Below are 24,451 nucleotides of genomic sequence, written 5' to 3'. Positions count from 1 at the left end.
TATAGTATATGTTGCGGGAAATAGCACATTTTCTTCTATGTACGTAATTGGAAAATCATTCTAAAGTAATTGTGTTGGCACGCTTTCTCATTTTTCAGTTTCAGAGGAATGCACTGTTCAAACACTTTAGTCTCTAATTTTTTAAGTGTGTGTTGGAACTATGTATAGGCAGCAATATTTAAGTGATGTATTTTTGAGAATTAAAAATAATTGGTTGGTTCTAAATAGAAAGTGTTTGAATTTTTTTCAGCTATCATTGTATCAAATGATACAATGATATGAGATGGCAGATCATGCAATATTAAACAGAAATGGAATTAATTTTGATTATGACTTTTTCCACTTGGATTTACATGTCACTTTCAACATCAACCACTGAAGCTTAAAATTGCTTGATGTGTTTGTTTTTACCTGAACACCACCCACTTTGTTTCCAGATGTGTTAAAGCTACTATTCAGTGGCCTGACAGAGGCAGAATGAGTGCATTTGAAGTCCACATAAAGGATTATTAAAGTAGTTAGCCACAGACTTTTTTGAGGGGACCTTACGCATGCTTTTAAAGCTATGATTATTTATTTGTAGTGACAAGTATAGTTTTATTTTCTTTTGTTTCTTGATAGCAGAATATTAGAAGTGTCAAAATCCTGCATTTTCACAGCTCTATTTTCATACATCTGTGGTAGCATGATGACATTTACCATATGGACTTTTGTTATGTTTATTTTTTTCCCCTCTTTTTAATTTGGTTTTAAGTTTTTATTAAAGTTATGCATGGATAAAGTTTAAAGAGCAAATAGTTTTACATAGTTTAATCAGGAAAAACTGTAGTCTCCTTCCTATCTGCTGTTTCCTACAATCACCTTTCCATATGTTTTTGAAGTTAATCCCCATATTTCTAAATGATATGCTTACAGTGCCATGTCTTGATATTTCCTGCTTTCATTCTCTCTGTCTCTCTTTTTATTATCATCTTAAGATAGACGTCCAGTAATTTTCAGCTTTTCTTCTCTTCTAATATTTACATATTGAGGCTATAAATTTCCCTCTAATTACTGTTGTAGTTGCATCACACAGGTTTTGAAATTCAGTGCTTTCATTATCTTTGTTTTGAAACTTTTTTTCCATTATGATTTTTTCCTTTGATTCATTGGTAATGTCAGAGTTGGCTTTTTTTTTTTTATAAATTTATTTATTTGTTTTTATTTTTGGCTGTGTTGGGTCTTTGTTCTGTGCGTGGGCTTTCTCTAGTTGCAGTGAGTGGTGCGCGGGCTTCTCATTGTCGTGGCTTCTCTTGTTGCAGAGCACGGGCTCTAGAGCGCAGGCTCAGTAGTCATGGCACACGGGCTTAGTTGCTCCACGGCATGTGGGAATCTTCCCGGGCCAGGTATCGAACCCGTGTCCCCTGCATTGGCAGGCAGATTCCCACCCACTGCACCACCAGGGAAGCCCCAGAGTTGGCTTTTTAATTTCCAATTTTTTGTTTATCTTTTTATTGACTTCTAGCATATTGTAGTAGGATGAGAGGACATATCCTTTATGATTATAATCTTTTGAAATTTTTGAGGCTTATGACTTTGAATATGGTCAACTTTTGTTATTATTTCTCATGTCTTTGAAACGAACTCTGCTGCAGTTAGGCACAGTTGTATATTCGCCTAATAGGATAAGATTGTTAATTGTCTTTAGAATTAACACAATTTAATTAGTTTAGTTTAGAATTTAATTAATTAATTTAGAATTTTCTGTCCTTATGGATTTTTATTCCTGTGTTATCAATTACTGAGAAAAGTGTGTTAAAGATTTCTCACTATGATTGCAAATATGTTTCTTTTTGCAGCTCTGTCAGTTTTTGTTACATATTTTTGGAGGCTTATTATTTATTGTGTATAAGTGTAAATTGATTTCTCTTCCTTTCAAACTGAACCTTTTTTTTTTTCGGCTGCATCGGGTCTTAGTTGCGGCATGCAGGATCTTTCCTTGTGGTGTGCGGGCTCTTCATTGTGGCACACGGGCTTCTCTCTAGTTGCGGCGCACAGGCTCCAGAACACGTGGGCTCTGTAGTTTGCAGCATGCGGGCTCTCTAGTTGAGGCATACAGGCTCAGCAGTTGTGGCATGTGGGATCTTAGTTCCTCCACCAGGGATTGAACCTGCGTCCCCTGCATTGGAAGGTGGATTCTTAACCACTGGACCACCAGGGAATTCCCTCAGATTGAACCTTTTATTGAAGTTAGTTTTTATCTGTAAGACTTTAAGGCAAAAAGTTTTTTTAAAAAAATATTAATGTAGTTACATAAATTTTAGTTACTTGCCTGGTATCTTTAAAAATTTTTTCACCAACTTCTTGTTACCCTTAGATGTTTATCTTTTAAACAGCATATAGTTGGATTTTAAAAACTCAAGTCTGAGTCTTTGCTATTTAACTGGAGCGTTTAGATCACTTACATATAATTATTCATATATTTGAATTTGTGAGATCTTATTTTGTATTTTCATTTGTTTCATCTCTGTGTCTTTGTGTCTTTTTCTTGCCTTTGTTTGGATTATATTTCCTCGTTTCAGTTTTTTCACCTTTATATGAAAACTATACAGTCTTGTTATTTTAATTTTATTCAACTTTCTTGAGGTATAATTTATGTGCAACAAATTGCATTCATTTAGAGTGTAAGTTTGACGTATATGCAAAAATTCTAGTTACTCTTTTTTTTAAAATTTATTTATTTCATTTATTTTATTTTTGGCTGTGTTGGGTCTTCGTTGCTGCATGTGGGCTTTCTCTAGTTGTGGCGAGCGGGGGCTACTCTTCGTTGCAGTGCACAGGCTTCTCATTGTGGTGGCTTCTCTTGTTATGGAGCACGGGCTCTAGGCACACGGGCCTCAGTAGTTGTGGCATGCGGGCTCAGTAGTTGTGGCTCGCAGGCTCTAGAGCACAGGCTCAGCAGTTGTGGCACACGGGCTTAGTTGCTCTGTGGCATGTGGGATCTTCCTGGACCAGGGCTCAAACCCGTGTCCCCTGCACTGGCAGGTGGATTCTTAACCACTGCGCCACCAGGGAAGCCCTCTAGTTACTCTTGATAAAATAGTTAATATATGTATTTACTAAATTCTGAAGTTAATTAGGATCTTTCTTTTCTCTTCTTAATTATAAAAGGAAACTTAGGATACTTTATATACACCTCCAAAACCTTCAAAACTTATATGCTTTGAATTTATATTTTAACTCTAGCTTTAAAAAAAAAACTCATATGTTGCTACTGCTTTTTGTTTAGATTCAGTGTTTAAGATTTACACACATTTTCACTACCTTTTTATTTTTTATTTCTTCTTGTTTCTCAGACTTTCTGTCTGAATTGCTTTCCTCCTGCTTGAAATGTTTTATAGTGTCTGTCTGTCTCTTTTTTGGTCCAAAAAAGTATTTATTTTGTAATTCTTCTTGAAAGTTAGTCACTGTTTTCCTCTAGCTGCTTTTTTAAAATCAACTTTACTTAAGTGTAATTTACATGCAATAAATTACAAATATTTAAGTTCAATGAGTTTTAACAAATATATACAATTGTGTAGCTACCAACCCCATCAAGATATAGAATTGTTTCTGTCACCCCAGAAATTCTGCCTGGGTTTCTTTTTAGACAATACCCTCATCTCTTGCCCAGGTAACTACTGATCTGCTGTCACTCCAGGTTAATTTTGCCTGTTTTGGAACTTCTCAAAACTGGGCTCATATAGTGCATACTCTTTTGTGTAAGGCTTCTTTTGCTCAGTATGTTTTTGAGATTCACCTGTGTTTTGCATTTATCAGTGGTTTTTTTCCTTATTGCTGAGTAGTATTTCATTGTATGAATATACCACGATTTCTTTATTCATTCACTTCTTGATGAGTATTGGAATGTTGGCAGTTTTCGGCTATCTTGAATACAATTGATACTACCATGTGTGTACAAAGCTTTTTTGTAGGAAAGCTTTGTAGGAAATATGCCTTCATTTCTCTTGGATAAATACCTACAAGTGAAATTGCTGGGTTGAGTGTATGTTTTCGCTTTATAAGAAATTGTTTCTGGTGACTTGTAAGATTGTTTCTTTAGCTTCAATGCTCTACAGTTTCCCAGAAATGTTTGTTAAGTGTAGATATTTGTTAAGTCTTGTTTGGGATTCATTGTGTTTTGGAATCTGTGAGTGTTGTTTTCTCATAGGATTTGGAAAAATTCTTTATTCTCTTCTTCAGATACTGACTCTTTCTCTTTCCCTCTCTCTTCTCTTTTGGCATTTCTAATTGAATGTAGATTTTCTAACTCTCTTCCATATCTTTTAACTCTTTTTTTAATGTTTTCCTTCTCTTTGTTTCTCTGTGCTGCATTTAGGTAATTTCATCAGAACAGTCTGCCAGTTCCCTAGTTCTAATTTTTGCTCCATCTAATCTGTCATTAGAAACATACATTAGGCATTTAAATTTGTTTTTGATTTTTAGAAGGTTTAAAAAAATGTTTCATCAGTCTTTAACTTCTTGTTTCTTGTCTTTCATTTCTTTGAACATATTAAATATAGGCATTCCTTAGTCTTATAGTTTTAGTGTCTGAATTTCTTGCAGTTTTTTTTTAAATTTTTTTTTTACCATGAACTGCTCGTTTTCTTTATAATTTTGTGGAAATTCCAGAAGTTTTTGTTGTTGTTGCTTTTGACAAGCACTGTAATAGATTAAATTCCTCATTGAGGATTTTTGGACCACCCAGATAATGTGAATTCAGGCTGCAAATTCATGTGATGTGATAGCAGGCTTTTGGTACCATTTTGTGAGTAGTGCTATTCTTCACCCTCTTAAGTGCTAAGGTTTGAGACAGTTGACTTTTCTTGCTATTAATTGTTTTGTGGTAGGGTATTTCTAGGGCCTCTATACTGAAGGTTTAGTTTTCTGGGGTTCCATCTTTATGGGAGGTGTATCTTCTGTTGGACTCCCCACTTTATGCAAGCTCTGGGTTACTCTCCTGTTCTTTATACTTTTTGAGATGGGAAAACCTATACCCTAGGTCACCTGTTTTAGCAAACATTTTTCAAGTGAAAGCCAGCTTCAGTCTTAAAACTTTGGGATCCCATCTTCACTTACCATTTGGTTTTTAATCCTTGCTTTCTTATTCACTTGTTGTCATACTTAAAATGTTTTAATATCTTTTTTTTTTGGCCGTGCCATGTGGCTTGCAGGATCTCAGTTCCCTGACCAGGGATTGAACCCTGGGCCAAGGCAGTGAAAGCTCTGAATCCTAACCACTAGACCATCAGGGAACTCCCAAAATATTTTAATATATTTTCCAACAGTTGTAAATGTTTCTGTAGGGTAGATACCCTAGCCCACCAGGTTTCCTACAACAGATTTTTAAATGCAGATTTCTTCCCTTCAGCCCTTTTAATGCAGAGACACTTACCCTTTACCTCCTTTGTGCCTCCTTGTCTCCTTGGATTAGATATAGTGCAGAGGCTGAAAGTGAATAATATTTGAATCCCTGGTTTTTTTACAGTGGATATTTAAGGAATGAATCACAAAGGAAAAGAGTCTTAATTTTGACTACATAATGTGTGTGTAGAAGTTAAACAAAATTAAAAGATGAATTGTAAATCCAGAAAAATTGTTGCAAAAATGGGTTAAGGGATGTGTCTCTGTGTGTGTGTGTGTGTGTAAATAAATGTGAGAATTTATACTACAAAACAAGAAAATCCCTATATTCCAGGAACAAATATATTACCTATGAAGAAATAAACTGGTTAATAGATATATGGAAAATTGTTTGCTTTTCTAGTAGTCAAAGAAATGCAAATTAAAGTGGCAGTAAGACCATACTTCTTATCTACCACTTTAGAAAAAATTTTTAAAAACTATAGTACCTAATGTCAAGGAAGAGAAAAGTTGAAATAGATACTCTCATATACAGTTACTGGGAATAGTATTAATATAAGTATTTTTGGAAGGCATTTGGACAATTTGTATTAGACATTAAAATTGATTATAGTATCTGGCTCTGTAATTCCATTTCAGTGCTTGGGAAATTATCCTAAACAAAAAATTTATGCAAAAGGATGTTCATTGCAGAATTCTTTATAATAGCAAAATTTTGGAAATGGCTTAAATATACATCTTATTTGTTTGTTTAAATCCTTCCATATTCTGTGAAGGATTTAATGCCCAGCAATAGAATAAAGGTTAAATCCATTGAGGTTTTTTTTTTTGATAAAATCTTACATAGACCAAAAAAATGTCTAAACGTATAAAAAGAGGAAAGGCTATTTGATCTGTCAGCAGCATTCTTTTTTTTACTTGTCTTCCAGGACACTTTTCTTCCCTGGTTTTCATGTTTCCAGCCCAGCTTTTTCTTCTCCATCTCCTATTGTTTCACTTTCATCTCCTCAACCTCTTAAGATTGTAGTATCCCGAGGTGTACAGCCTTTTGTCTTCTTCTCTTACCTGTCTGTTTCTTTCCACTGATGATGTCCAGTCTCATGGCTTGGAATAGTATCTGTATGTGAATGACTTTTCCCCCTTTTGTGAATGACAAAATGACAATTTTTCCCCCTGTATGTGAATGACTTTTCCCCTTTCCCCCTCTTCTTTTGCTTTAACACTTTACCCTCTAACATTCCATAAAATATATTTGTATCATGTTTATTACTTTTTGTATTGACAGTCCTCTCCCCTCCTTCTGTAGAAGAATATAAGCTGCAAAAGGGAAGAGTTTTTTTTTGTTTGTTTGTTTGTTTTTTAACTGATGGGTCTTAAGTGCCTGAAACAGTGCTTGGCACAAAACAAACACTCTAAATATCTGTTGAATTAGTGAATAACAATTTAGCTGTTCTGTTTCCTTTAATAGATTTTGGATGATTTTTTTTTTTTTTTGAAAGCTATTTTAATTTTTTATTTATTTATTTATGGCTGTGTTGGGTCTTCGTTTCTGTGCGAGGGCTTTCTCTAGTTGCGGCAAGCGGGGGCCACTCCTCATCGCGGTGCGCGGGCCTCTCACTATCGCGGCCTCTCTTGTTGTGGAGCACAGGCTCCAGACGCACAGGCTCAGTGATTGTGGCTCACGGGCCTAGTTGCTCCAAGGCATGTGGGATCTTCCCAGACCAGGGCTCGAACCCGTGTCCCCTGAACTGGCAGGCAGATTCTTAACCACTGCACCACCAGGGAAGCCCGATTTTGGATGATTTTAATGTCTCTATACTTTTCTAAAATTTCTCATATTTGTTATATATAGGCACTATTTTTATAATAGAAAAAGTAAAATAAGTGTAATGAATTTTGTGCTGGTTAAACATTTTGTCTTTTATTAGCAAAATTAAAATATACCCTGTTTTATCCACATTTAAAATTTTCAAATGTTAGGTTTCTGAATCAGCATATAAAATGAATATGATCTTAGTTTTGTTAATACGTGTAAATATTTACGTATAAAAGATTAAACTTATTTTTTATTTTCAAAGGACTATGATTTAATCTCCAGAGAACCAAAAGCTTTTGTATTTGAGGGAAAAGCGCGTGGCCCTATTGTTGTTCCCACGGCAGGAGAGGAAGCATCTGGGAATTCCGGCAACTTAAGAAAAGGAGTTGTAATGAAGGCGACTGTGTCTCCTAAAGGAGATGAAGATAATAAGAAACCAGCCTGTGCAGTTCTGGCAAAAGAAGACATTAAAGATAATGACAGAACATTACAACAGCAGCTAGGTGATCAGAACAGAACTATTTCATCGGGCCATGGCTTAAACAATGATATTGTGAAGGCCTTGGACCGAATTACATTGCAGAATATTCCTTCTCAAACAGCCCCGGGTTTTACTGCAGGAACGAAGAAGGACTGCAGTCTCCCTGTCACTGCCCTGACGTGCGCTAATGCATGTTCACACGTGGCTACCTGTGGGAATGTTCTGTTTGAGGGAAGAACTGTTCAGCTAGGCAAGCTTTGCTGTACTGGAGTCGAAACTGAGGATGATGAAGACACTGAGTCTACTGCATCAGTGGAACAAGCATTAGTTGAAGTTCCTGATGGACCAACACTCCACGACTCAGATCTTTATATTGAGATTGTGAAAAGTACAAAGTCTGTCCCAGAATATTCAGAGGTGGCTTATCCTGATTATTTTGGTCACATTCCTCCTCCATTCAAAGAGCCTATTTTGGAAAGGCCTTACGGTGTACAAAGGTGAGTTGCAGATTTCCTCTTCCTCGTAAACAAGACCATTGTCAAAATATGGAGCATGCTGAAAAAAACTGCTTTGGGTATTTAGGAAGAAAATTACTCTGAATTAAAGTTAGTGTCGGCAGAGCCCCCTCACCTGCCCGCTTGTATCCCTCACAAGCATCCTGTAGTGATAAATCTACTTCTTGCCTATCAAAAGAAAAAAAATAAAGTTAGTGTCATTTTTTATCCTGCTTTGGAAATTTTGCATTGTTTTGAAATTGTCTGTATGGGTTTACTTTATTTTCTAAGTTCATTACCTATTCAAATGAAGCCAGCATAATAAACCTGACCATTGTACAATTTAGGAATTTTCTATTTAGAAAGATTCTGAAAACATAAAAAGATTATTTAGTAATCTTTGAAAAAATATTAGTAATATATATTAATTTAGTAATTTGATTATTATTTGAACTTGATTTAGGTATCTAATCTAAAAATAGCAATATGGACAGCATTATTTTGTTGTAAAATTTGGAATTGGAAATATACAATATAAAAATTTGGGATTCATAGAACCGAACTTATTAAATATTGCCAATTAATTTTAGAAATTATGGTTAGTATTAACTGTTGCCAACTAGTGAATATTGGGCACGTAAATACATTTTTGGTGCGACTTGACTATTTTCAGAGATTATGATGAAGGGTTTGTGATGGTGGCTTACCAGTACTTAAGAACATTTATATGTTCTTGCTATGAGTATGGTATGTAATGATGAAGGAAGACATTACTGTGCATATTTGATCCTCCTTAGACTGTGAGCTCCTTTAAGGCAACACCTGTGTCTTATTTATTTTTTATATTTACTATATAATATAATTAATCATTTTTACTTGGCAACTTAGTATATGTTTAATGCTACCAATTGACTCCTTGATCCATAGGTATGGAATCACATACAACATAGCATCAGAACAAGGGACTGACTTTGCTGGGATGTGGGGCGGCGGGGTGGGAGGGTGGACCTTTGCCTTGTCATCCACTGGTTGTATCACAGACTGCATCATCCAGAGGCGACGGGCCTCTTGGAGTGCTGGAGTGGCCTTCAGAAGGCACAGATGAAGCTCCAACTCAGAGGAAATACTCTGCAAGGATGGGCTGCAGTCTTTCAGGATGCAGTATAGGCACTAAGTTAAAAACTTCCGTTTGGTTCTGTATCCCCAGTAGAAAGACTAATGGGTCTGGGAAGCAGAAGGTGGAAACAGAAACAGTCCTACTTACTGTAGCTCACAGGGTCCCGCTAGGGAACTTTGTGCAGGCGTGTGTCCCTGCACCTCTGAGCTCTGCAGCGTTAGTAGTCCTAGTCTCAAAGTGGGTGTAGTCTTTCCACAGGGGACATAGCAAGGGTACAGTTTGACTGCAAGCTGTGGTTGCCAATGATTTACTTTAGTCTCTTGTGTCTAGGACCAGCAGACAGGACCCAGATCAGCTAAAGGAGGTAGGATTGCTTCTACACAATGGCAGCAGGTTGACTATGGGTGGCACTCAAGTGATCCACTAACTTTAAGTGTGAGTGGACACATCACGGCCACCCTGGAATGAGGATGATATGATTGCCAGGGTCTCAGACACCTAAGGAATGTTTGGGTCACTTAATCACATCAGCTGCCAAGACCTGCAGAGGTGTGATAGCTGAGGCAGAGGGGAATTTTGATAGATATCGGAGGATGGAGATGAGTTGCAGCCCTGAATAATTGCAGTGATGGATGGGGACAGCGTTTGTTCTGCTCATGTTTTTCTTTTAAGTGTCTCCTTAGTAGAGGCCCACAGGAACTGTGGAGCAGCTGCTCTCCAAAGATGGGTGGAGAAGTGGATCCATGCAGCACAAGGGTGGGCTGTGGCAGCCATGGCAATGAGTTTCTCATCTCTCCCTTCCTGAGAGAACCTGCTGTGAGGCTTGTAGTTGCCCCCAGCCTTCAGCCACTGTATTTTGGAGATCTCTTGCAGCATTATTGCTGAGACCATGTCCTCTCTGCATTGCTTCAGCCATTGGCTGACCATGATGGTGGTACTAGAGCTGAGCCATTCCTGAGCAATGCGGGGATCTGATCATAGGCAGTCTTTGCTCTGTGGCTTCTTGTTGGCATGGTCGAGACTTTTGCAGAGCTGCACTGCAGTGTGAGGCTCTCCTACTCAGTGTTCTCTCTCTTCCCAGGGGTAAAATCTGCTTTTTGGACAGACCTGAAGGCCTTTCACGCCTAACTACTGCTCTCTCTCACCTTTGTTTTTCACAACTGTTTCCCCTAATAGATCTCTTGCACAGTTGGCTGCAAGAGATTGTGATTGTGTCTGGCATTTGCTTTTTCAAGGACCTGAACTCACATGCCTGGCATGAGTCAGAATCAGTCAGCAGCTAGATTTTTCTCCTTTTCAGCATCACCGCTTAGCCTCTCTATCTCCTGAAAGTCAAAGATGTCGTCTTGACTACAGAAGGCACTTCCTGAACTTTAAGTGTTCGTTAAATGCTGAGAGCAGGTTTCCTCATTAAATTGCCTCAGTCTGAAAGTTTTAATTTTCCTTATTAGCCTATAATATCTGAAGTAAGATTAGAAGGAAGGAAGATTGTGGAATTGGGCTATAACTATTATATAGGTCTCTGATTCTCAGCCTTAATTTAACTACCAAGGATCCTTCTTATTTCCCCTCATGGACTTTGTTATGAAAGCTTTTCTCAGTCAAGACTCTTATTTAAGTATTTTACCCATTTGTGCTAACAAAAGACATAAATTCCTGCTAAGTAGAGCCTCTGATTAACATTAGATCACCTTTTCAGTTGCTACATTTATTGATATTGATAAGTAAAGAAACTTGTTTTAATTAAGTGTTGCTGTACTGCAAATAAATGTATCATGGCCACGAATAGTTGTTATACCTACTCTGTGGGTTCTCAAAATGTCTGTGCTGCAGGTGGGGAGCTACACCCTCAACTCTGGTGGCCTCTGTCCTCTTTGAGCAGCTTTTTCTAGTGTTGGGCTTTGTCATTGCCTGGCTGGGTCTTTAAGAGAGGATTATTCCACCCATAGTCCCATAGTCTACTTGCTGTCTCCGCAGGACTATGCCTTTCTTGGTAGAGGAGAAGTTTATACAGACTGGAATTACTGTGGCTCTTCTCAATCCTCCCCTCTTTCTTCATATTTATGGTGAATTCTTTCACCTCATTCCTGAAACACAGACATTGCAATTGCTTTACGCATCTAATCAACAGATTAGAAGTTCGACCTCTTGAGTATATTAGGCCACCTTCAGATTTTTCTCCTGAAGTGATTGACTTTTTCTGTTGCCTCTCTACACAGGGAAATGTACCACGGAGTTTGTATGTTATTCAAACCAAAGCTTTAATATATAATTTTGAAACTAAACAGCATGATAAATGATAAAAAGGTCACTCAGAGTTGGGATATGTGTTTTAAAGGTGGGTGTGTTGGTGCAAGTTAAAGTGCAAAGGAGATGGAGCTCAAGGAAGTGAAAACACAGAAAACCCAATGATTTACAACCCGGTTTCCTGCATCCACTCTGGAAAATTTACAATGAGAAAAATAGGACCCTAAAACACCTTGGAGGGTTAGATGATCCATTTCTCCTGGAAGTTTCAAAGATTTCTTACCCCACTGATTTTCATCACCTTGATAAAAATATTTTTTTGCCTTCTGATTTGTTGCAGAAGAAATAAGTCAGAAATTATGAAGTAATCTAACCTTTGCTAGTCTCTTTTGCTGCATCATTATATATTTTGTGTGACTGTGAGTGTTGCAAAGAACACCTTTCATCTTATTTGTCATAATTTCCATTTTCATATCATTTGTCAAAATTTCCATGGGTGTCAGATATTTGATGTGAGACAGGAATATAACTCTATGTCAATGAAACCAAACATTATGATTCTGTTTATTTAGATGTGTAGGACTTCCCCCGGTAATGTTAATTGCTTTAGATGTAACTAATGCAAAAAGTATATACTTAAAATATTTCTGAATTATCAATACATACTAGGCAGCAGCACTCTCATATTTGAGGGTTGTTACTTTTTTTCTCCTTATTTTATGTACTCCGCAAATACTTGTCAAGTATTTATGTGGAATTTGTGGTGGGCAGTGTCATCCCGATGCAGCGAGATGCAATGTGTCAAAGCTTCTTTTCTCCCATCATTTTTGAATAACGGGTAGAAAACTTCAGAATTATTTGTTCCTTCAGGTGACATTAATTTGAGACTGCAAGAACAAATGCCTGTAGCGGCAATACTTGGACAATTGGACTTGACTTGAGAGTGCTGAGGCCATGTGGCGTGGTGAGGCGTTTTGGCAGGTCAGGATACTCTGAAAAGCAAGTCGAAACACATGGATTCTAGACTGGGCTCTCCCACTGACTTTGTGTGTGTATATTTGAGCAAATAACTTTATTTCTCCAGATACCAATTTTCTTAACTAAAAGCAGATCACTGTTTTTGAAACTGTGGGTTGATGTCCATTAGTAGCCAGTATTGAAAGAGAAAATAACAGTGTGTCACATCTAGTGCAGCCAGGTATCGTTTTATAAACTTTTTGTTTCAGCTGTGTGTGTGTGTGTATGTGTGTGTGCGCTTGTGTGCGTGTGTGTGTATGTAGGGCTGTGATTTTTTTAATGTATTTCTTGAAGGTCACGATCAAGAAAGTTTGATAATTCATCTAGATGAGGGATAGCAAACTATGGCCCACAAGTCAAATACAGCTTACTGCCTATTTATGTTCAGCCCACCAGCGAAGAATGGTTTTTATATGTTTAAATGGCTCAAAAAAATCCAAAGAAAAATAATATTTTGTAACACATTAAAATTATACGAAATTCATATTTGTGTCCATAAATAAAGTTTTATTGGAACACAGCCAGTCCCATTTGTTTATGTACTATCTATGGCTGTTTTTTCACCACAGTGGCAAAGTTAAATAGTAGTGACAGAGACCATGTGCCTTGCAAAGCCTAAAATATTTACTGTCTGACCCTATATAGGAAAAGTTTGCTGACCCCTGTAGCTAGGTAGTCTGAAGGCTTTATGGTTCTGTATTTGTAATAAAATATCAAATATGGGCCAGGTAATACGTATTACTAAAATACTCAGAAGTGCTTCCTTTTTTTTGAAATACATTGAGGATATTGATTCTAGTTTGTTTATCTTATTTGCCTCATCTTCTGAAACTTATTTTTTGAGCAAATGATAAACATTTTGTAAATGTCAACTTTTAGCTCAATCCCTATCTGAGTGCAGTAACATTGTAAATGACTGATGTCAGAATTAATGAGGATTTATATTTTATTATTTTCAGAAAAGGAAGCATTAGATTCCTTAAAATTATTCAGTGAAAATATCTTTTTGTCATTTTGAATTTCTACTTTATGATAATCTTTCTTGTATGTAATCACTGATCTTTTTAAAAGAAAGTACAATAAATGAATAAAATTTCATTAAAAATCTCTTCACCTCATTTGGAAGGGGAAAAATCCATTATAAGATTCATATCTCCATGTGGATAATGCACTGACATTTAAAAAAGTATTGTAAATACATAATGATGATTACTTGAAATCCGTATTTTTGGTTTAAGTTGGATCAAAAATTAAAGTGAAGCGTCTCAATTTAAAGTGTGCTTAGCATTTTTTGGTGTATTTTCCTTGTTTTCATATTACATAAAATTAGCATTTTGATTTTCTTCACATTGTTTTTCTGTATGTTTTAGAAAAATTGCCTAGCTGTATTTTATAATAATAGATGTTATAAAATATAATTCATGTTACCTTGTTTTAAAAAAGCATTTAAGGTATTTTACAAAAATGCTTTCAGCAAAATAAAATGAAAAAAATGGCAAAGAAACGTGGTGACTCTTAACCTCAGAAATATGTTCAGCATTTTTTCAAAGTAAGAGACATTTTTTTTTTTTTAACTGGAGTACAATTGCTTTACAATGTTATGTTAGTTTCTGCTGTACAACGAAGTGAATCAGCTCTATGTACATATATATCCCCTCCCTCGTGGACCTCCCTCCCCCCATCCCACCGTGCAAATTAAAATGTACTGAGATATTTCCCACATATCAAAAATTGGCTAAAATGTGGAAGCTTGACAGTATATTCTATTGATGAGGCTGTGGAGAAGCAGGCTCTCACATATATTGATGGTGGGATTTTCAATTGTTAATACCTCTTGTGGAGGGCAGTCTGACAGAGTCTATCAAAATTAAACTCCTTTGACACATTAATCCCACATCTGAAAATTTATGATATATATATACGATATATATGTACATATACACATGTAATTTGCACATCTACGTTCAAAGTTTTTCATTGTAACATTGTTTTGAGATTGGAAGCAACTCAAATGCCCATCAATCAGAGACTAGTTAAATAAATTATGGTATATCCATTCTATGAATACTTTGCAATGATTAAAAAACAAAAAGATCTCTGTACACCAATAGAAAGAGCTACAAGATGTATTATTAAATAAAATAATCAAGGTGCTTGCGTAAGGAAAGTAATAAAAGTAGTTAACTGGATAAATGAACAGTGTGGGTTGTGTTGAAAGTGAGAGTCTTCATTTTATACTTTTATGTAATATTTGATTTTTGTACCAGGTCAATATATTACCTGTTGAGAAATTTAAAATTAAAAAAGTAGGTGAAGGAATTGTGGGAAAAGCAAAATAAGGAAAGCAAAACCTTGGGTTTCTTTATATCACGTTTAGAATGGTTCAGGTACTTCTGGAATGGAGATAATAGAAGTATTAGTAGGAGTAACACTAGCAGAAAACTTTTATATTGGGTGGTTTTTATGGGCCAGACACAGAAATAAGTAAAAAGCACTTTGTGTGCAGTGTGTATATGCTTATAAATTATGTCATTTAATGGTATAACAGCTCTATGAGGAAATTGCTATTATTTCTCCTGTTTTATGGAAGACTATGCTGAAGCTTAGGATTCTTGAGGAACTTATCCAAGGTTACACTGCTAGCAAATGGCAGAGCCAAGAGTCAGCCTGGTCTACGTCATGAGCCTGTCCTGTTAGGTATTCATACGTAGTGATCATATATATGTGGTTATACCATACTCGTGAAGAATATCTTCTACGGGTCCTCAGAGAACACTTATGTAATGAACAACATATCTCATAATATCCTGATGGTTGAGTAAATATAGCAATGAGGTGTACTCAGTTGTTTCTCATAATGTTGTTCTGTATTGGTTGAAACCTAACAAAAGTACAGTTTTGGTGTTGGCCACATATCATGTGAACTTTTGAGTATTTACTAGACTGAATGGGCTGCAAATTTTTCAGACTGCCTTACACAAATTATTTTCTTCTGAGCCAAGCCTTTGACAATGAATGTCAATAAGTTTGAGGTTATAGTCCCCAAGGGTACCTAGAAAATATTTATTGTTTTGTTTTGACTAGAGAGCCACATCTTTTAATAGGCAGCTGAGGTAAAGTAACGAAGGATTGATACCTCTCATGAAAGCTGTGCTGCTTAACACAAATGTATGAATAAAAGGCTAATTGTCCTCTTTATTAATGAGGTCTGAGGGCGGGGCAAGATTTCCCTCAGGTATTAGTTTTAGTTCTAATCTAAATTTAATATAAATGGGGAGTTATATCCCCTAATATGCAGTGTCAGAGGTTGAAAACCAGTGGCCTGTAGGCCATATTCAACTTGCTCGTGATTTTAGCTTCACTTGCAGAGGTTTTTGTTTTTGTTTTTTAACTGAATGCCAACATTTAACATTTGAGAGATTCCACATAGAGATCCAAGTTTCTCCTGTTTCTCGGAAAATTGGTATGACATCCTTAACCTCTGTTTCCTACCTGGCAACATTCAGTTGTTTTTAGACAGAGCCTGCGTGCCCCAGTTTTCCACAGGTCTCCTCAGGTACACCACCTGCTGGCCCTGTAGGTGTCGAGCTTTTTTACCTTGTTTTACATTACAGAACATTGCTGTAGAACTGAGCTATTATATCAGCCTTTTAATACCATTTTCCTTAAGTAAAGCCCCAAACTTTTGTAAGTATTAATTTTTTGCACATTTGTGGTAGATATCAACCTTAAGATTTAATAAATTATTTTGACAAATGGATGTATTTAGTCATTCACCATACTTGAACACTTGTATTTTTTGGTATGGTACTTATATAAGTGCCATCTCTTTCATTGTTGGAGATCTGGTTGATATAAATTTTGGATTTGTTATTATTATAATTAATAGCTTTTTAAAAGTTTGTTTCTTTAGAAAGAATTTGACTTTTGAAAGTTACGACATTGACTCTAAATCAGGGATTTATATCATAATCCTTTGATACTGGGTTTTTTTCTTGATATACTGCTTTGTGAGTGATGAGTTATTTTTTGTAAAATAAAAATTAAAAATAAATTATGCTTAACTGCGTAACTGCTAGATTAAGAATTTCTATGTAGAAAAGCATAATAGACATTCAACATTTTTTTTTTCGAAAACTATTGGCCTTGTAGCTAGTTATTTTCTGTAACTCAGACTTTTAAAATACTGGTTTTTGTCTTGTTATGAATTGATTTTTTTTTGTACACAAAATATGTGGAGGAGTGATCATTTTTATTTTAAGAAATTTTTTTATCATTTTATACTTTTTTATCCAAAACTTACTTGGGAGATAATAATGAATTTTGGTCAAACTTCTTTTTTATGATTTCAGGACAAAAATTGCCCAAGATATTGAGAGGCTAATACATCAGAGTGATATAATAGATCGAGTGGTATATGACTTAGATAACCCAAAGTAAGTATGCTTTTTGTTTGTTTGTTTTACTTTTATTGGTTTTATTCCTACTGTAAAATTTCAGTGTTCTTTTAGAAGACAAAAAAATATAGTTAACTTCCACCTAGTTAACCCTCACTACGTTTTCATCTTTTAGCAGAGATGTAACGGTAATGTAAATCATGTTTATTTACTTAAACTGAATATATCACAAGCTTTTATTTGATCTTAGGTGGGCTTTTAATGGGTTTAATAAGGGAAAGGTCACAAACTGATGCTTTGTTTTTAAAAACTGAAATTACCTCCACTTAAGAGAGTGGAGATATCACATGAATGCTGCAATTTTGTCCTGTAATACTGAGCCTTCATTTCCTTAGGACAACAAATAACCATCCCCTTTAGAAGGAACATATGCTTCCTAACTCTCCACAGTCCCCACTTCTCTCTTTTGTCTCTTACTGCTTACAATCTGCTTCAGTCCTTTAAGTTACTTGCCTGACCTTTGAAGCCATTTGTTTGTGATCCTTGATGTTTTAACATCACTTCCAATTTAGGATTATCACTGGTACCGTTGTATTTTATGGCTTAAATATAAGTAAATAAGTGAAAATGAAAAATGATGAAGGTGACTACTATTTATCAAATAAGAAATTTAATCAGCCTGCACGTGGGTTTTCCCTCTCCCTCAACATTCTAATATTTTGGGGAAGTTTCATATTTCAGTAGTCTCATTTGGAAGAAATAAAACATTTTAAAAAGATTTTTGTTAGAGAGTTAGGGTAAAGTTATGTCAGAGCTAATGACTGAATTTGAAATAATATTCTCAAAAATGAAAAACAAATCTACCTTATTCATAACTTCTTAGTTATTTCTAAAATTTTTGTGATTAACACTGACTATAAATGTGGGAACAAATCTCGTAATTATAATTTTTTTGTCTATAAATATTAGCCGAAGTTTGTATTTTGCTTGTGTTGTTTTGTTCTTTGGTTTAAAAATAATGAGGAGGGTGAGGCAGCAATAATGGTGTATTTTTAATCTGTAGTGTAGTTTTATTTTTTGCTCACTTGTTTAAATGCAATGTATTTTATTATTCTTACTTTAAAATTTCATTTAGTTACACCACTCCAGAAGAAGGAGATATTTTGAAGTTTAACTCCAAATTTGAATCTGGGAATCTGCGCAAAGTAATTCAAATTAGAAAGTAAGTCATTAAAAATTTTCCCATTTTGTATATACACAGATTATTTTCCTATTTTCATCAAATTTGTTTATTTTCTGTTTTCAGAAATGAATATGACCTTATTCTGAACTCAGATATAAATAGTAATCATTATCATCAGTGGTTTTACTTTGAAGTCAGTGGAATGCGACCAAGCATTGCTTATAGGTTCAACATCATTAACTGTGAAAAGTCCAACAGTCAATTTAATTATGGTAAGACAACTTTCTTTCCCAATTTAGAGGGTATGCAGGCATTGTAACTGTAGGATAGAAGTTTTTAAAAAATTACTAATGTTTTTTAAAAGTTTCAGTGTTCTTTTGTTTTTTCTAGTTTTCAAAATTCAGGTATTTATGCAAGATTTGACATAAACTAAGCTTTGCTTTGCTGGTGAAAAGAGTTACCCTTATAAAAGCAAGCCCTTTAAAATGTAATAAGTGAGGTTGATTTCATCCAAATTGAATACAACTATAAAGATTTATTATGTATGCGGCTTAAAATCAAGTTTTTAATAAAGTCTGTTCATCCAGAAGAGAATTACATAAAGCAGTCTCTTTTTAACTGTTTATTTTGAATAGATTCATAAAAAGTTAAAGTATTGTAGAAGTTGCAGAAAGGTTCCATGTTCTCTTCACCAGATTTCCTCTCATGGTTACATCTTACATAGCTGTACTGGAATACCAAAGCCAGGGTTTCAAATACTAGTGCTATAGGTAGATGGCATTTTCACTAACTGTATTTATTTATTCACTTTTATAAAATAGTACTTACTACTTTAAGCTTCATTAAAATATTTTAATTTTTACACTTAAAAGCACACATTTTGGAGCGATGCTTCTCTATTAAAAAAAAAAACTATACTTCTGTGTGATAAATAATTTCTTCCTTTAGTGTCATTTTAAATTGAAAATGAATAAAATTCTGTAAAACTAAATCAAAACAATGAGACAGATGGCTGCTTTAGTTTTTAAGTTTCTCCTGCCCTTTGGGTATTTTTGTATGTATATCATCCTTTCCAAACCCACTTTGTGGAGAATTTGGAAAACACAGTGTTGTTAAGAAAATTAAAACCATCAACAGTACATCATCCAGAGAAACTTATTTTGTTTATTTTGTATAAATTTATTTAATTATTTATTTATGGCTGCGTTGGGTCTTGTTGCGGTGAGCAGGGGCTACTCTTCGTTGTGCACGGGCTTCTTATTGCGGTGGCTTCTCTTGTTGCAGAGCACGGGCTCTAGGCGCACGGGCTTCAGTAGTTGTGGCACGTGGGCTCTGGAGTGCTGGCTCAGTAGTTGTGACACACAGACTTAGTTGCTCCATGGCATGTGGGATCTTCCTGGACCAGGGCTGGAAGCCATGTCCCCTGCATTGGCAGGCGGATTCTTAACCACTGCGCCACCAGGGAAGCCCGAGAAACTTATTTTAATGTTTGTTGTTTCTTTCCAGCTTTTAAAATAATGCAGTATGTGATTTCTCCATACATATAGTTATGTATTTATTTAAAAAAATAAATGCTCACAACCCACGCAGTTTCATAGTCTATATTTTAACCAAACATTGTATTTATATTGTCAGTATTTTTCTGGTTATTAAATATCCATCTGAAGCAGAGTTTAATGGACATCCTATGGAAGTTCTGTAACTCATTTATCCAAACTTTCTTTTGTTGGACTTGCTTTTTTTTTCCTTCCAGTTTTATTGAGATATAACCGACCCTACAGCACTGTATAACTTTAAAGTGTACAGGATTATGATTTGACTTATATCATGAAATGATTACAATGTTTAGTGAACCTATTACAACTTAAGTTGTTTCTAATTATTTTCTATTTTAAATACTACTGAGATAAACATTATTGTACTAAATATTTGTGTGTATAATAATTTAGTTACACATTCACAGAAGTGGAATTTCTTTGCCAGCTGTAAATGTGTGTTTTTTCTTTTTTTCTGATTAGGAACAGTGGATCTTATGGGATCCACTGTCTGAATTAGGGAATTTGGTAAAGAAAATACACTTTAGAGAAGAATCTCTAGGAAGCAAAGAGAAGAAAAAAATCCGCTGTTTAGCATTTTGTTAGCCATCCTTAACCTTATTCACATTCACATAATTTTAAAAGTAAATTTTACCCTTTTATAGATTTGGGATCACAATATGAAAACTCATTTGTAAACTATATTTTTAAACTACACAATATATTGTAAAAACATTTCCCCATGCCATTACATATTTTCAGCAACATTATTACTGATGTTTGTATAGTATTCTATTGAGTAATGTACAATAATTATTTAAATGATAACAGATTGACGAGAATTTGTCTTTTTCAGCATTTCAAAATTACGAGCTGTGTTGCAATAGATATCCTTAATTATTTTTTTGTGTGTATGTTTCTGCTTATTGCTTTGCCATAAATTCCTCCAAGTAGAATTTCTCAAAGGAAATGAACTTACGTTGGTGAAGACTAGGGAAAATGGGTCCTTACAGTGTTGGTGGGAGTGTTGAATCAGTTCAGCTTCTTTGAAGTGCATTTGATAGTATGATTTTAGTGTTTATATTTAACTTCATCCATGCAGGATTTTTTTTGGTATATTCTGTGAATTGGGATCTAACGTAATCCTATCGTTTGTAGTTAAGCAGCTTTAGCTGAACTAATTCTTTCTCAAAAGAGTTTTAAACTATTGTTGATGAATTCATTGAGGTGTCAGACGTTTACATTTGTAACTCATTTGCAACTCTATTCCTGACCCACTAGTAAAAACAGGATGGGGAACACCACTCAGAAGACGTTGTACATTGTTGCCCTGTTATAATTGTTATAGAAAACGGTCAGTTTAGAAAAAAACAGATTAGAAACTGGTTTAAGGTATCACACTATTGCTTACTCATAATTTCTGACTTTCTTTTTTTTTTAATTAATTTATTTATTTTTGGCTGTGTTGGGTCTTCGTTTCTGTGAGAGGGCTTTCTCTAGTTGCGGCGAGCGGGGGCCACTCTTCATCGCGGTGCGCGGGCCTCTCACTGTCGCGGCCTCTCTTGTTGCGGAGCACAGGCTCCAGATGCGCAGACTCAGTAGTTGTGGCTCACGGGCCCAGTTGCTCCTCGGCTGTGGGCTCTTCCCAGACCAGGGCTCGAACCCGTGTCCCCTGCATTGGCAGGCAGATTCTCAACCACTGCGCCACCAATTTGGGTTGAATTATTCTGACCTGTTAGTCATACTGTGTATCCCTTTTGGTTTGAAACTCCACAACTCTCGCAAGCTGTGGCCTTCACGATATACTAGCATTTGTTTGGGGGCTGTGTGTTGCTCTAGCATCATTTGATTTTAATTATTCTGACCTTTCAGTCTTGTGTAACATCATTGTTGCTTTAGAACCATTTTGTTTTTTAAATTATTTTGACTTTATAATATAGTTTAACATCCTGTAGTCTTTTTCAAAAACAGTTTAACAACTTTTTCTAACTTTATTTTTCCTGAATAGTTTATTCTGAATATCATTCTGAGTAATTTTATCAAGTGGCCCAAATTTCCATTGCATTAAACTTATAGAATAATGTGGGAGAAATCGGATTTCTTATATTGTATTCGATCTTGCCACTTAGGAACATGGTGTATTTGTTTACTCATGTTTTTTATGTTCTCACCTAAATTTTTTAGTTTTCTTTTTGTAAGTTCCATATATTTAAGTATACCTTCATTCTTAAGTATTTTATGTATTTCTTTTTTCTGTTGTGAAAGAGTACCTCTCCCTATTTTCAAGCTTGTTATTATTTATAATTAAGAAAGCTAAGGATTTTTATATGTTTACTTGAAAATCAGACTCCTTAGTTTCTTATTAGTTCTCATAGTTTCTCAGTTGATATTTTGAATTTTCTTGGTAGGTCCCTAGAATTTCTCCTTATCCCTAGTTATATCGTATATGTTTCATTGCTTTTGGCTGGAACTTTGAGATTGTTTAAACTAAAAGGAGACTTTGGGCATCCTTGTTTGATTTTGAATTTAATGTGAGTGCTGTTTGTGTGTGTGTGTGGTGTGTGTGTGTGTGTGTGTGTGTGTGTTTTTGTGGCGGTGCCCCGCAGCATGCGAGATCTTAGTTCCCCGACCAGGGATCACACCCGCGCCTCCTGCATTGGGAGCGTGAAGTCTTAACCTGCTGGACCGCCAGGGAAATCCTGCTAGTATTTATGTTATGTATGTTAGCTCGTTTTGGGATACATATTCTTTCTTATACTAAAGAATTGCTATTTTTACCGAGTTTTAAAAAATCAGAAATATTTTATTTCACTTTTTGCATTTATCAGTGTGACCATATATTGCTGTGAGCTGTTAATGTGCTGTATTATAATTATTTAATAATGTTTCTAATAGTAAACCATCCTTGAGTTTCAGAAATTAGTCTGTTTTGCCCTGTGAGTTAATCTTTAATACAAATATTTTGCATTTGTTAGTATTTTGTTTAAAGGTTTTTACATCATTGGTCATAAGTTAGACAAGACAATTTCCTGTTTGGAGGACTATCTTTTTATAGTTTTGGAAGCAGGCTAATGCTAACATTGAACACTTAAATGAACAGCTTTTATTTCCCTACCCAGTGTTCTGGAGCAGTTTAAATAGCATTTATATGTCTAAAGTAGTCTGATTCTGTGCCCCTTTTTGGGGGGGAGAGGGAGCATCTGGATAACTTCTTCAGTTTTATGTGAGTCCATATAGTCTAGTTTTCTATTTTTTACTGAGGCAGTCTTGATGATTTATTTTTTCTTAACACAGGTGACATTTAGATTTTCAGAATTCAGTAGCAGAGAGTTGTATGAGATATCTGTAGTATGTGTACTTGCATGTCCCCTTGTTTGCTTTCCTTTTTGTGTGTGTGTGCTTAAAACATAATTTGTTTTATTTTACTATTTTAAAAACCTGGCTCTTAGTTTTATTCATTATTTCCTTTAAAAGTTTTTTTTTTTTTAATTTATTAATTTCTCCCTTGTCCTCCCTGCAGGTTGATACTTTTTCTCTTTCTAACTTCTAGTTTATTTGCTTAAATTTATTTAAATTTATTTTTGTTTGATGATCAAGCATTTAGGGTTTTCTTTTAATTGAGGTATAGTTGATTTACAATATTGTATTAATTTTAGGTGTACAACATATTGATTCAAAATTTTTATAAATTATAATCCATTTATAGTTATTAAAAATATTGGCTCTATTCCCTGTGTTGTACAATATCCTTGATGCTTAATTGTTTTATACATAGTGCTTTGTACCTCTTAATCCCCTGCCCCTATCTTGCCCCTCCCACCTCCCCTCTCCCCACTGGTAACCTAGTTTGTTTGTTCACAATATCTGTGATTCTGTTTCTTTTTTGTTATGTTCACTATTTTGTTTTATTTTTTATATTCCATATATACATGATAAAATACAGTATTTGTCCTTCTCTGTCTGGCTTATTTCACTGAGCATAATACCCTCCTGGTCCATCCATGTTGTTGTAAATGGCAAATTTTATTCTTTTTTATGGCTGAGTAGTATTCTGTGTGTGTGTGTGTGTGTGTGTGTGTGTGTGTGTGTGTATACACCGCATCTTCTTTATCCATTCATCTGTTCATGGGCAGCTAGGTTGCTTCCATATCTTGGCTATTGTAAATAATATGAACATTGGGGTGCATGCTTATTTCGGGGCTCCCTGTCTGTTTCATTGATCTGTGTATCCATGTTTGTGCCAGTACCATACTGTTTTGATTACTGAAGCTTTGTAGTGTAGTGTGAAGTCAGGGAGCATGGTACCTCCAGCTCTGTTCTTCTCTTTCAAGATTGTTTTGGCTATTCAGGGTCTTTCATGTTTCCATACAAATTTTAAATTTATTTGTCCTAGTTCTGTGAACAATGCCATTGGTATTTTGATAGGGATTGCATTAAATCTGTAGATTGTGTTGGGTAGTATGGTTATTTTAACAATACTGATTTTTCCAATCCATGAACATGATGTGTCTCTCCATCTGTGTCTTCTTCAGTTTCATCAGTGTCCTTTTGTTTTTCGAGTACAGGTCTTTTACCTCCTTAGGTAGGTTTATTCCTAGGTATTTTATTCTTTTTTGATGCATTGGTGCATGGAATTGTTTCCTTAATTTCTCTTTCTGATAGTTCGTTGTTAGTGTATAGAAATGCAACAGACTTCTATATATTAATTTTGAATCCTGCAACTTTACTGAATTCATTGAAGAGCTCTAGTCGTTTTTTGGTGGTGTCTTTAGGATTTTCTAT

The 24,451-nt window shown here is 35.2% G+C and overlaps 1 protein-coding gene across 4 annotated transcripts in view; it reads left to right on the top strand.

Annotated features, from left to right (window-relative positions):
• Positions 1–24,451, top strand: part of AGTPBP1 (ATP/GTP binding carboxypeptidase 1) — a 181,991-nt gene that overhangs the window by 95,352 nt on the left and 62,188 nt on the right. For all 4 annotated transcript variants that reach the window (XM_068553274.1, XM_068553275.1, XM_068553276.1 and 1 more), the window contains 4 exons: positions 7,461–8,176; positions 16,907–16,990; positions 18,087–18,173; positions 18,258–18,406. In XM_068553274.1, the coding sequence (XP_068409375.1) occupies positions 7,461–8,176; positions 16,907–16,990; positions 18,087–18,173; positions 18,258–18,406 (1,036 nt within the window). The remainder of the gene's footprint in view (positions 1–7,460; positions 8,177–16,906; positions 16,991–18,086; positions 18,174–18,257; positions 18,407–24,451) is intronic.

The sequence above is a fragment of the Eschrichtius robustus genome, chromosome 10 (genome assembly GCF_028021215.1).
Source record: "Eschrichtius robustus isolate mEscRob2 chromosome 10, mEscRob2.pri, whole genome shotgun sequence".
NCBI classification, from domain to species: domain Eukaryota; kingdom Metazoa; phylum Chordata; class Mammalia; order Artiodactyla; family Eschrichtiidae; genus Eschrichtius; species Eschrichtius robustus.
The sequence above is the reverse complement of the archived record's forward strand: the minus strand, read 5'-3'. Positions and strand labels throughout refer to the sequence as shown.